Raw genomic sequence first — 13,743 nt, forward strand, 5'->3', positions numbered from 1 at the left:
ACCCAGATTTTTTTAATGTAATGCTATAAATTTTTTCCTAAACACTACACCTATTCTCAAAACCTATCTTTATCTGGGACTTAAAAAAACAACAAAGAGAAAAGTAGTATATGTCAAGGAGATCAAATAGGCAAAAAATATTATTTCTTACTGAAGTGGGAATAATATTTTCACAGCTTAATAACTAAAGGAACTACATGAATATACATGACTTATTTTACTATCAGCTTTTATTAGGTCTAACAGAAATACCAGGATGGTTTAGAAAGTATAGTCACACTGTGAAAAAATAAACTGATAAGTAATATAGTATTTTGACCTGGCTGGTGTGGCTCAGTGGATTGAGCCTGGCCTGAGAACCAAAGGGTCACCGGTTCAATTCCCAGTCAGGGCACATGCCTGGGTTTGGGCCAGCTGCCCAGTTGGGTGCATACGAGAGGCAACCAAGTGATGCATCTCACCCATCAATGTCTCTGCCCCTCTTGCTCCCTTCCCTCTCTCTAAATAATAAAATAAAACCTTACCGTATATATGTGTTTTATATACTTTTTAATTTAGGTATAAAGAAATAAGTACAGCCATGGAAAATTCATGCGTAACTAAGGACAAAGAATTTCTTGACTTTTGTGGATCTTTTGAAGAAGAACTGACTCATGCCAACACCGAGAGAGCGCACTGACTGACGGGTTCCGGGAAGATCCCCCCAAAACACGCGAGGCAGCCCATCAATCGCTTCAAATCAGGCACTGGAGGAACGGTGGCGCCAGCACCCTCTGGCCTCCCCTCGCCCCCCAGGCCCAAGGAGCATAGCACCCCGGCCGGGAGGACCAGGGTGCTCTCGTGGCCAGAGAGGGAGTTTGGGGCAGAGGTCACGGGACAAACTCTGTCACTTCTTTATTAAGTTGTCAACTGAAACACAAACCCTTTGTTTGTCTCATGCAACCTTCACGAGTAATTGTTTCTTTCTCTAGAAACGATGCACAGACGGCTTTGACCATGGTTCACATTTACAGGCTGTGACCATTTCCTGAGGTCTCCCTTCTACGGGGCCTCCTTACGTGTGTGCGTAACGAAATTCGTTTTTTTCCTGCTCTTCTGTGTCACATCGGTTTAGCTCTGAGACCAGCCAGAAGAACCTAGAAAGGCAGAAGAAGAAATCTTCCTCCCCAGCAACGGGGATGAAAAGCATTTTGGAAACATTCCATGTCGAGAGAAGGGGGCCTGCCCGGTGCGGTCCCTCCCCACTGGGCACCGTGCTGTGGGACGTAGGACTCAGCTGGAGTGCGGTGTACAGCAGTGGGCTAAAAAGGGGACAGAAGCCAACACCGCAGGTGACTTGTGGCTCTGTCGGCAGGACTGGGTCTAAACCACAGACAAAGGCTGTGGGTGAGCAGGCTGCTTCTTGCCACGATCTGTTAGTGGGAAGAGGTGCTGGAGCCCGAGGGGGGGCCCACACCAGTGTGGGGACCATGATGGTAACCGACGGTGCGGCGTCCTAGGAAGGTGTACAGTGAGACTGTGGCTACAAGGATCAGCCTTGGGAAGAACGGGTGTCAAGGTGGACTGAAGGGAAGGAATTAGGACAGAAAATGGCCTTTCTCTCTGAGAGGACAAGTTTACCCTCTGGTTCAGAGAGAGAAGCGCATCAAAAGTTAAGAGTCCGAAGTCCCCTCTATGGGGAATGGGAAAAGTGGCTGACTTAGAAAACATACTGAAATGTCAAATTAAAATGCTACTTTATCCAAAAGTTTATGGAAACATCTAGAAAAACAATGTCAAATATGAATATGTAGTTCTAATTACCTTCTTTTTTAAAAAAATTTTATTCACTTATTTTTAGAGAGAGGGCAAGGGAGGGAGAAAGAGAGGGAGGGAAGCATCAACTCCGGAGAGAGACAGTGATTGGCTGCTTCTCGAGCGCCCCCTACTGGGGACCTGGCCTGCAACCCAGGCCTGTCCCTGACTGGGGATCAACCGGTGACCTCTCAGTTTACCAGCTGCCACTCAAAGCCCTGAGCCGCACCAGCCAGAACTGTAATTACCTTCTTTACAGAGAATATTTTCAAATCAGCTAATTCACAGAATTTAATAAAAGTATCCATTTTTAAACAAGAGAGGAAAGTAAGTTAATTTATAAAAATATACCTCTGACTCTCCTCCAGTAACCAAATGCTTTGACTCGGTGTCATAAAACATGTGATTCTTTTTCATAAAACCCAGTGAATCCATTTAGGAAACTCCTCACATGTCATTACTTCACAGACTCACAGGCAATGTATTTCAGTAAAACAAAGATATATTCTCATATAAAGTGTAAATGAAACTCTGACTCTTGACAAAAGGTCCAGGCAATCCAAAGCAGGAGGTCAGCAACAAAATCTCAGTTGCCAGCCCCGCCCGGGAAGGCTGCTCACATGAAGAAACGTGCACACGTGAAGAACATGCAGGCAGGAGGGCGACTGTTCCCACCGGCTTATCTGAAACGGGATGTACGTGCAGGACACTTTTGCAAAAGAGGGGCATTCTAAAACATTATACCTTACCCTTGTCCCCTTTGGCATGGCCGTTTCATCGACCAACAGGCGGAGGATATTACAAGCCACCAGGAGAACCGAAATGGACTGCAAAACAAAAAGTCAGCCGTCAGCCCTCCGTTCCCAAGCCGCTTGGCCAACACACACACACACACACACACACACACGCAATGACGTGCGTGGCCGTCCAACCGCGTCCTTCAGGGACGAGGAAGGGCGGTCAGGACCACGGTTCTGCAGGTGGGCCTGGAGTGGTCGGACTGTCTGCGAACACTCCAGAGTGAATTCTGAAGGACCCTGTAAACTACCCCAGCCTCAAAGCTCAGGATAAAAGCTAATACCGTAGTAGATCCATTTACTGACTGATTTCCCCGACTGGAGGTCCAAAACTGCCCACGTTTTTAAAAGGGTTGAAATGCTGCCGAAACTACTCTCTTAATGTGGCTTTCACACCGCGTCACAGAGTCCACAGCGGCGTCTGCAGCGCCCTGTCTCTTCTTGGCGGCTAATGAGATGGAAGGACGGACTCCCTGGTTTCGTGAAGAAACCGAGAAGCTCCAGACCCCTTCCCGATCACACTGGTGTCTGTTTTTGCTCCGTCGAGTGTGTGCGAATGACGGCATGGATGCGTGCAACCTCACTGGCAGACACCGGCTTCCCCGACCCGCTCGGCGGAGGGGCCGCCCCGCGAGGACGGCGAGGTGGGCGTCTCGGCCTCGCGTGCTCTCCACGGCCGGGCCGGGCTGCGCTTACGGTCACGACGAGGAGCAGGACCATGACAGCAGGGTACACCAAGTTCCTCTCCCAGGCTGACGCCTTCTTCCGCCGCTCTAGTGGGAGGGGAGACAGCAGGACGAGGTCTCAGTGGCTGCCAAGGACAGTCTCCAGGTGCAGGTCCTCCCACTACAACCAAGCTGTTACTTTTACGTAAGTTCTTTTAAAAAGAGCATAAATAATTCAAAGGTCTCCTTTACAAATTATAGAAATCAGAGTTTTAAAACCAGATTACTACATTACACAGTTCAAGCCTGTGATGCTTGAATTTCAGTTCTGTGATGAAATCAACGGTCCATGAACGGCTTACTCTGAAAGTGCAGAAAAACCCTATGTGACAGCGGACCCCCACACCGATTCAGGTCTGAGTGAATGAAGCAGCAGCAGGAAAACCCCGCCCCTCGTCTCCCAAAAGCAGGCTCCCGCTGGCCCCTACAAGGTCTGCCCCCGTCGCCCCAGCCCTCACACCATGAACAGCTGGACCCTTTAATAACTCTAACCCTTCAGTAGCTGTGCGAGAGGCACCAGAGAGCCACCACGGCAATCAAAACGGAGGGGCCTGTGGTATGGGGGATGCACGGAAAAGAACACGCCCCGTCACACCACATGCCAGGAGGAAACTGCCCGCCCCGCAGAGCTGAGAGCTCACAGAAACCAGTGGCCGAGGGAAGCCCACCTGCCGTGGCAGAGCCTCCCGCACACTCCGCGGAGCCAAGGACACAGAGATCGGCGTTAGGGGCAGCCACGCAGCCAGAACTCAAGTGGCAGGGCACGGGGAGAAGAGGAAAGGGGATGAGCATCTGACAGGCAGCCACCATCCCCGTCGAGGCCTCCTGGTGGCGGCTGAGAGGAGGGCAGGAGGGAGGGTGCCGCTCAGAGGCAGAGAAGCCAACCAAGCGCAGCCCTGTCAGGCTCCTGGTCTGTGCAGGAGAAAACCAGGGTTCAGGGCCCACAGGGAAGGCGGCATGACAGCCAGCAACAGCGGGCTCTCAGGGCCCGGGAGGAACCCCGGTGAACACTAACGCCCAGTTCAGATGACCCCCGGCCCGGACGGACCAAACAGATCTGTCCCGTCTCTAACTGCCTACCGGAAACAGAGTCAGTCCTCTCAAAAAGGGGAAAGACCATCCACTTTTCTGCGGTTATGCTAAGAAACATCTAGCATTCAATCCAACAGCATAAGGAGACGGAACCAAAAAAGAGAGACTAGCAACAGACTTGCAGGTGGCCCGGCGGCTGGGCTCAGCAGGAAGCGGCCTCCGCTGCCCGATTAAGAGGCTCAGTGAGGGAGATGACGAGACCGTAAGTGTCACAGTTTGAGTGCAGAAAAACAATCAACGGGAACATCTACGACTGAGAAATACTGTAGCCCAAAGTAACAGTTTGAGAGTTCTGAAGACAGTCGCACCAGCAAAGACAGAGAAGCGGCAGACAGATTAGGAGGAAGACGAAGACCAAAGGGAACCTTCAGAGCCCCTCCAAGGGCAGCGACGCGGCTCTGAGGCAGACCCCAGACCCTGGGACGACATCTGCCCAGTGTGGAAACCACCCAGTGAGGATCCCATGGCAGCACCAACGCCCTATGAACAAGAAAGCAGGGCCCGAATGTTTCCAGACAGACAAAACCTGAGCGAGCACTCGTGGCCAGCAAACCAGCACTACGTGGAACCCGCCCAGGCATTTCCCAAGTGGAAGATAAGCAAATGCCAGCAGCACAGAGCAGCCCACACAAACTGAGACTCCAAAGCAGCCGCACCGCACCCAGCACGGCCGCCTGCTGCCCTTGATGTGCGGCCACAGGGGCCTCCCAGGGGCCCCGTGGGGACGCAAAGTGACACAGCCGCCAGGGAGAGCAGCTGGGCGACGTCTGAACAAGCTGTACACGCACATACTCAGTGACCCCACTAGTCCACTTCTAACCAAGAGATGTGCAGAAGAGCATTTACATCAACACCACTCTGGGCAGCACAAGACTGGAAACACATCACAGGCTCATCAACAGCAGGAGGCAGAGAGCGACTCCCGGCGATACAACGATGCCAGTTGTGAACGTGACTGAACTGCAGAGATGACTTTTGCCGACAGGGTGCTGGGCCTGTACTCATGAAAACAGGGATGACAGGGACCAGAGCTCCCATCTGCCTGAAACAGTTAAGAAGCCAAAACATACCAGCATGTGCAACGACAGTTTTCAAGGCCTTTGGACACTGGTCACTGAGGGACAGAGGTCTCTGGAAGGGGACACAAGTAGAACATCCCTGTGTCTGTCCCGGCTTGCTGTCTGAAGAGAATTCCAGCCCCAGTGCAGGGAGCAGGACTGGGTGGAGCCCAATGCGTGCCTGGAGGGGAGGACATGCAACAGGAGTCTGGAGACACCAAGCCAGAAGGGTTTCGCTGGGCAAAGCATCCAAGAGGGGACAACTGCACAGAGAGAGAACTCCAAGGAGGGTGGAGGGCAACGCCCACTCAGGCACACAAGAGAGAACACCTGGCCAATGGAAGCACCACCCGAAGGAAGAAGAGAAGGAGCATCTGATCATCACAAAGGGCCAAGAAGCATGCCACATCCCTGAGATCCAGGGGCACTGGGCAGAGCGCTGAGGGGGCCCAGTCTTGGTAGCGGGGCACCACTAGCTCAGAGGAGTGCCCTTCCAGTCCAGCCTACCAAGTCTGCAGGGCAAGCCCTGATGCCATCGACTATTTCTGTGTAACTGCGCTGCAGCCCAGAACAAGCTCCGCATTCACAGGAGCACAGAAGTACCAGCACGAAGCTATGCAAGACTCACAGGGCCTACTGTGCATCAAAAGCGCCCGTGCATGCAAAAAAGCACAGAACACAGTAAGTCCGCTGATGGAAACTTCTCCAGGACACACACAGTGTTCGGGGGAGCAGACAAAGACACTGAAAGCATCACTGCACTGCACCCTGCACACTCCGAAAGGCGCGGCACGCAGACCGAACACACTCGCTGGGCAGGTGGGAGACGCAGGGCAGGCCTGGACAGAACCTCGAGAGGGAGACCGCGGCATCTGGAAAGGGCAGTAGGTGGGATCCAGCGCAGGTCAGACGCTCCAGAGAAAGGTCAGTGAGCATGAAGACGGCGCAGAAACCATCCAAACTGACCCACGCGGAGCAAACAGAAAACATGAACAACAAGGGAATGTCCTTGAATTGTGGGGCCACTTCACGGAGCCCTTGAAAAGGGAGGCACCAACAGAAGAAGGAAAACTATTCGGAGAAATAATAGCAAAAACTGTCCATGTTAGATGAAAACTATAAATTCCCAGGTCAAAAAGAAGTCAATGAACCCAAAGGATGGGAAACAAAGAAAGCTTCTCAGAGGCACATCACAGACCAACCGCCCTATATTGGGGTGAAGAGGGTCTGAGGAGAAGACACAGACACAGTGAAAGGTGGGGGGCCAGCAACGCTGTGGTTGGAGTCGGTCCCGTGAAAGGCAAGGGAGCAACACCTGTGAACACAGGTATGTCTGAAAAGTTCATTCTGTACACACACAAAACAAAAAAAGTGAGTATAAATATAGGCTTAGCCTTTGCCCAAACCAACGCACACTCTTTCTCGATGGCTTTGGACAGAATGAAAGCTTGTAATATAAACAAAGAGTTTACAACTTTTGAACATTTCAAACAGGAAAAGTCTTTAATAAAACACCAAGACCAAAATGGAAGTCAAGGAAAAAACGTGCCGTACCTAATTTCGTCTTCAGAGCCTTCACATTTTCCAGCTCTTGCTGCAACGCCACTGCAGAGTGCTCCGCTGACGAAGACAACCCTGCCGGAAGCAGAAATACTTACTTCAGAAGCAGAACAACAGAACTAGGAGCACAGAACAGGCAGCCTCACAATACATTACAATGTAACAGTGGCACTCACAGTTCATTACAATGTAACAATGGTACCCATGATTTGTTACAGTGTAACAGTGGCACCCATGATTTGTTACAGTGTAACAGTGGCACCCACGGTTCATTACAATGAAAAAGTGGCACCCACAGTTACAGTGTAACAGTGGCACCCTATGAGTCAGGACCCTATGAGGATGAACAGGAGGCTGCCGTGGCCCACAGGAAAGCACATCCTTTTTTTACCACTTAACACTTCCACATCTGACACGTTTCCTAGAAAATGTGCTACTTTGGTAAGGCTCTTACTTGGTCTATTATTAATCTGTATCAGTTGTAAGAGTATCACGTGCTTATTATAAAGAGGAAGTCAATGTCCCCTCCCCACCCCACCCCCAGTGACCATAGCTATCAGTCTGGTGGGCCCCACCACACCATCCCCACCTCCATACACACAGTCGCATGCTCACGTGAGCCTCACACACCCACGTGGACTCTGTACCCGTTTCATAAGAACAGGTCAGTCTGTCACATCAGGGCACCCCGTCCTTCCGACCCAGTCACACAGTCATGTGGGCAGGGCCAAGTCCCTAACAGCTGAGTCCCATTCCACAGGCCGGGTGTCCTTAGGTTTTATTCACAGTTACTCCACTTGTCACTATCCAGGTTCTCCTCAATGTTCTGCCAGCACAAACAACGCTGCAGTGGACATTTCTCTATGTATGTCCAGTACACCCTGAATCCCTTGTCTCTGTAGGCCGGATTCCCGAAACTCAGACGGCTGAGGCGGAGGGCGTGATTTACAGATAAGAGATGTTTAAAGTTTATTTCCCTTCAAATATTATAATTTGTTATCATAGCTTCAGTTAATGTAATACTTTATTCCCACCAACAGCTTTTGACAGCATCTATTTTCCCATCTTCCCTGGCACTGGACGTTATAACTCTTCAGTTTCTGCCAGTTCGACTCGTAGAGACGTTTCCTTATTGTTACTTGCACCTCCCCAGAGGCGGTCGAGCACCTTCCGTGCCCAGCCAGCACGTGGGTTCTCCCTGTTCACGTTCTCTGACTGTTTCTCTAAAGGTCTATGTCCCTCCATATTCCTTCTGCATTACCTGCTGAATCTGGAAACAGAAAGATTAAAGCCCCCCTTAGAGCTTCACTTGGTCAGGCTCTCCACGGTTTGGTTTTTCCGCGTGTCTGCACTAGTCTGAGTCCTTTCTGTCCCTGGGAGACGGGGCCGTCTTCCTCATGAGCCGCGCCTCCCACCACCACGTAAGGAGCCTCCTAGTGTCTGATGCCTCCCAACTTAAATTCTGTCTGCGCCTTGAGCTCCGCTCTCTCCCGGTTTTCACCTGCCTCGCTTACACAGAAGAAACAAAGAGAGCGTCGGACTGAAGACATACGTTCGCCTACTGAGGGTCACGCCGCGTCAGTGACACTTCACTGCACAAGCACAACAGACGTAGCCCCCGAGGTGTTCGGCCCGCACAGGCGCCATCTCCCTTCGTTCACTGCCACTGCGCCCTGCTCCCCTAACCAGGCTGGACCAGCCCTCAGCCGGCGACAAACACACGTGGAGGGAAAGCTCTTGGGGACAGGGGGCGACGTGGGCAGAAACACAGACTTGGGAGGCATAAGTCTCCATGCTGGGGGCCTCTCGGGGGGCAAGCAGCACTTCACCCCCAAGGCAGGGGCTGCAGGAGGAGCCCCCGCCCCACACGGGCCGTGGGCCCCAGGGTGCACGAGGAGACTCAGGGCCCGGCTCCGAGCTGCAGCCCTGCCCAGGTCCCTGGGAGAGGTGAGTGCTGCCCCTCCGCCCGCCCACTGGGGAAGCCGGGGGCCTTGAACACCCTGGATGTTCTCAGTGTCCCCAGAACCCGAGTGGGATCATCTCTCACGTCAATATACAACTTACAAGGGAACGGGGGTGAGCACAGAGCCGAGATGTCCGGGTAGAGTGCCCCCAAACTACTCAATTTTAACTACAAATCTAGTTCAGCGTTTCTGCTAGCCAGAGCAAAGAGGGGAATAACCAAGTTACCAGGCTAATGGATGTTTCCATATAGCAAGGAACTTACAGTGAAGTGCCACAGCATTGTAAGATTTTCAAGTGTCCTTAAATGTAAAGGTCTTAGTAAGTACATTTTACCTTTTGCCCCACTTTGTGTAAGTTACACAGTGGGTCTCTGTAGTTAGTGCCCAGTTAAGTTCTGTGTCTGATTAACAACCAACACAGTTCCCAACTGTAGCCCCTTCCCTGGACGGGTCAAGAGGCGTTACTCCGGCGGCTGGTGCAGTGCCACAGACATAACCCCACGGCATCCAGGACTCGGAAAGGGGGTGTGGGTCAGGGTAACGATGCTGCTGCTGCCGCCACTTTAAAAACACGGGAAGGACGTGCATACTTTGTAGGCACGATGTCTACGAACCTCAGCACAAATGCCTAGACTGACCCAAGTATTATTTTTCCAAGGAAAATGACGAAAGCAGTATTTCTGAAATGCCGTGTGCTTACTTTGGGTAACACAGTGCGAGGCACCCAGTAGGCAGTTAATAAATACTAACTTCACACAAACATCAGGAAAACATTCGTACTGTCCTCAAAGAAATTGTGCTTCTAGGACACAGCCAGGCTCATCAGGAGTAAGAGATCTCAAAGACACTCCTGTCGCTGGGCACAGCAGCATCTCCTAGGTGAGCACAGGGGCCTCCCGTCTGGGTGGGGCCCTGCACGGTGAGCGCCCAGGACAGCACCACGAAGGCCGTGCGTGGGGAGGAGCCCCGCCCACCGCAGACAGCCCTGGCACATGACATGGACTCAGGGCGAGCCAGCAGCATCGCCACGACACCCTGCAGAGCAGCACCACGGCCACCTCATCTCAGAACGGGCTGGACGCTCGCGGCAGCTGTCTAGTCGGTAAGGCAAACTGGCAGACAAAACCTGTTTGGGCGAGTCGGGAAAAATAAAAAGGGGTTCTCCAAAACAACCACAGGCAGCTCGTTTAAGGTCAATTTAACGGTATTACTCTGTTTCCCTTCCAGCCTCGACACAAGGTTTCCCTACCTCAAAGGAAACTGTAAGAGTATCTATTTGCATTCCCCCAGGTGATTGGCAGTTCAACACCAATTAGTTCAAAATTACACTGTTACTAGCGTGCAATAAAAACAATACCTTTCATCTTCCTTACATCGGGAAGGATGACTTCAGAGCCAATAACTTTGATCAAGTAAGTATTTTTGATCCTGCCCCACCCATCGCCTTGGATTCAGGAAAACTGATAGCTGAAGGCAACCTTTCCCGGCTTTCCTCTGAGGCTGGAAGACTCACGTGCTATGGAAAGTGTTTTGATACTCTGTTTCCAAGAAAACAGGATTTCCCAAAGCCCAGCATTTCCCAACCACTGAGGTGTGTCTTCTCTCCGCACATCAGACAGCCCTAACTGACAGACACATGTTCAAGGGCAGACACGAACTATCTGGCTTAAAATGTACGATGTCTGATTTCTTCAGACAAATCTGAGTCTCTGCTCTGTGTGCAAACCACCCAAAAACATTCAGCCAGCAGCACACATGTCTCCCGGACAGCGCAGCCCCTGAGTGCAGCCCCACGGTGAGCCATGAGTGGGGCAGGGGCTTCTAGGACAGACCACTTCACTCTGCAATCCAGCACATAACCGAAAGACTCAGGCAGAAGACCTGTTGTTATCTGGCAGCAACTCTTCGAAATCTAGACTCTGTTCCTCACTGCTGGCCAACCAGGGTGCTCTCCCACACCAAGGAGGGGGGCCCCCAAGTCCTGCCAGTCACTTCGAGTGGCTCAAGCAAATGCCGCTGCTACTGTGTCCCAAGACACCCAACAGGCCACTGAGCACACAGTCTCCACCCCCTACGCCCGCACCAGGCCTGCCCACCACCCCGCACGGGTGAGGCAACTGCCCCCAGAGCTGTGGAAAGGTGGTAGGGACTCCGCCCCTGCGGTGCCTCTGCCCCCCACAGCGGAGGCCACAGCCCTCACATCCTGACGCTCCAGTTCCCATTCTGTTCCACTCGCAATGTGATACTGGCTTAAAAAACAGCTTCTGTCTACTTCTGACATAACCACAGGTATATGGCTTGGTGCGCAACCCAGAAACACCCAACTTCCAACACAACTATGGAAACGCAAATGCACCTCCGTTATAAGCGATTACAAGCAGGGCAGACAGCACTAAGTGATGAGCTTCAGGAACATCCGTAACGCTATGGACAACTGACTCGACCGGCTTTTATTCGACTTTAGATACAAGCGCTTGGTCGATGCTGAAGACCTTAACCTAGACTGTTTCTCAACTTCAGATTTCTCTGCATCCCCATCGAGACACCGTTCTCCAAACAGGCTGTGGTCGAACCTGCAGCTCATGTACGTGACACGCATCTTCTGCTAAGACACTTGGGGCCATTACACAGAGCAATCCCGCTCTCTGAATTCCTGAGGCTGTCTGACACGTGACTCCAAGTTGCGTTACACTGCGTCACCCTGCAGTACTCCCCATCTGGGCGTGGCGCGCCAGCTTCCATCTCTCCAGTCACGGCACCTCGTCTGGCAACGAATGGCCTGTCTGGGACACACTCCAGCGTCACTACAAAGTGACAGCAGGCCCCAGAGAGCGGAATAAACTGTAACAAGGCACCTCTCTGGTTCAGACCTTCGAACCCAGTTGTTGATGCCTTGAGATGGAAACTATTTAGTGCCTTTTCCGATAGCTCAGGAAGTCAAGACAAGACGTGTTTCCATCACAGGACTGCCGAGGAAGGGGCCACTCACTGCCCAGAGTTTTGCTACGTGTCTTCCTCAGGAAAGCTGACATTTGATCACCCCTGGCCTGTCTGAACCTGGACCTCTCTCGAACTGGCCCAGGGTCTGCAAATCTGAGATATTTTCACTTCAGTGCTATACGCAATGGTCAATAGTGTTCTCAGAGTGACTACTGATAGACTGGAGGCCACTCAGAGTCCAGATAAAAGTGCGATGCACTTATGTATGAGAACACAGGAGGAAATGGGGCTGAAGTTCCCTTACATCGCCAGCGGTATGAGGAAAGGGACACCAGGCAAGCGGTGAGCGAAGGAGCCAGCTGTCCACCCGGGAGGTGGGCGAGCCCCGGTGGGCACCACCGGTCAGGAGAGCGGGCACCCATGCCTCCCTGCACCTCAGTGTCACCTCAAACGGCCTGGCCAACCGAACTCCGCTGTGAGCGGCAAGATTCGAGGACAGACGAGGACAGTGCTCCTGACCGGTCGCCGAGGTGCGTGAAAAGGCTGATGTGGCGGCTTTTCACCACTTCGTTTCCCAGGATGCAAAGGCATTACACCCCGACCCTGAGCAGCAAGGAAACAAGTGCGTCTTCTGCGCTCCTGAGAGTAAAGAATGAATCCCGCCCCAGTGGCACAGGGCTTCCAAAGAGATTAGAATCGAGCAGGGGAGTCACTGCCACCGAGAGGGACGCACTAACTTTTCACTGTGAAGATGCAAACAGGCCTCACAAAACCGCACCGGATCATCAAGTTCAAAGCCCACAACATTGTTACATGAAGCACATTAAAAGAACGGTGAAGGTTTTGAACTTCAACCACCAAAACGCACTCCCAGGCAGCACGGCACTTCTAAGTGGCCTCGGACACCCACAGACTGCACTCACCAAAGCTAATTACTTCAATTAACGCTCCCGTGCTGCTTACACACCTCACGTGCTAATGACCCGCCACCCTCCTCACCTGGGTGAGGCTGCCGTCCGCCCGAAGGGCCTTCTGTGGGGCCCTGGCTGCCCCGCCCCGAGGCTCCCCACCCGGGAAGGCCGCCTCCTCCGGAGAGCCCTCGGCCCGGCTCTTCCTCAGGGGTCCCCACGACGGCCTTTCCCGGGCACTCCGTCCACAAGACTCTATCTTTCACGTGCTCTCCCTTGTCACTCCCGTGGGGAAATGGCCACTGGCCCCGCTAGCACCTCGTGCCCGTGCCGGGCAGGGTCAGAGACCAGGACACGGGTTAGGCCGGCAGGAGCCCCTGCGCTGGGGGGTCCTGCTCCAGGGTGGGGCTCCGATGCGGCTGCAGCGCGGGGAGGCCAGACGGCACACAGTGGGAGCACTGAGGGACCCTGTGAGCAGGAGGGGGTGGGCGGGGGCCGGAATCACGTCCACAGGCTCCCGAGGCTGAGGGCGGCCGAAGGGCAGCAGTGAGTCCATCGAGGGGCCCTGAGGCAGGAGGGGACACAGGGAGAGACGACTGCAAGGAGACCACAAGGGGGGCCAGTGGGGGGTGCAGACAGCCCCTCAGCAGGACACGGGCTTTGGAGGGACTCTGACAGGATGCACCGGAGGACGCAGAGGGCGTGTCACGGACGCAGAATAACACGGGACACGCAGCCCCGCGGGAAGTGGGCTGCAGAGAGGCTGGCAGCCTGTGCAGCCACGAAGGCCAAGCGGCCGCTAATGGCAGGGCTGGGTGGCCACCCTGCAGGGGCTCAGGGGACGTTCCCCGGCACGGCCGTCGCCCAGGTGGGCACCGCTGTCTCAGATACCACAGCAGGTGGGA

The 13,743-nt window shown here is 53.2% G+C and overlaps 1 protein-coding gene across 4 annotated transcripts in view; it reads right to left on the reverse strand.

Annotated features, from left to right (window-relative positions):
- LMBR1 (limb development membrane protein 1) overlaps positions 1-13,743 on the reverse strand; it is a 74,850-nt gene that overhangs the window by 11,464 nt on the left and 49,643 nt on the right. For all 4 annotated transcript variants that reach the window (XM_053671896.1, XM_037131937.2, XM_053671895.1 and 1 more), the window contains 3 exons: positions 7,021-7,101; positions 3,288-3,364; positions 2,544-2,621 (listed from right to left, as the gene is read on the reverse strand). In XM_053671896.1, the coding sequence (XP_053527871.1) occupies positions 2,544-2,621; positions 3,288-3,364; positions 7,021-7,101 (236 nt within the window). The remainder of the gene's footprint in view (positions 1-2,543; positions 2,622-3,287; positions 3,365-7,020; positions 7,102-13,743) is intronic.

This window comes from Artibeus jamaicensis, unplaced genomic scaffold (genome assembly GCF_021234435.1).
Source record: "Artibeus jamaicensis isolate MK-2021 breed Jamaican fruit bat unplaced genomic scaffold, CSHL_Jam_final contig_718, whole genome shotgun sequence".
Taxonomy (NCBI): Eukaryota; Metazoa; Chordata; class Mammalia; order Chiroptera; family Phyllostomidae; genus Artibeus; species Artibeus jamaicensis.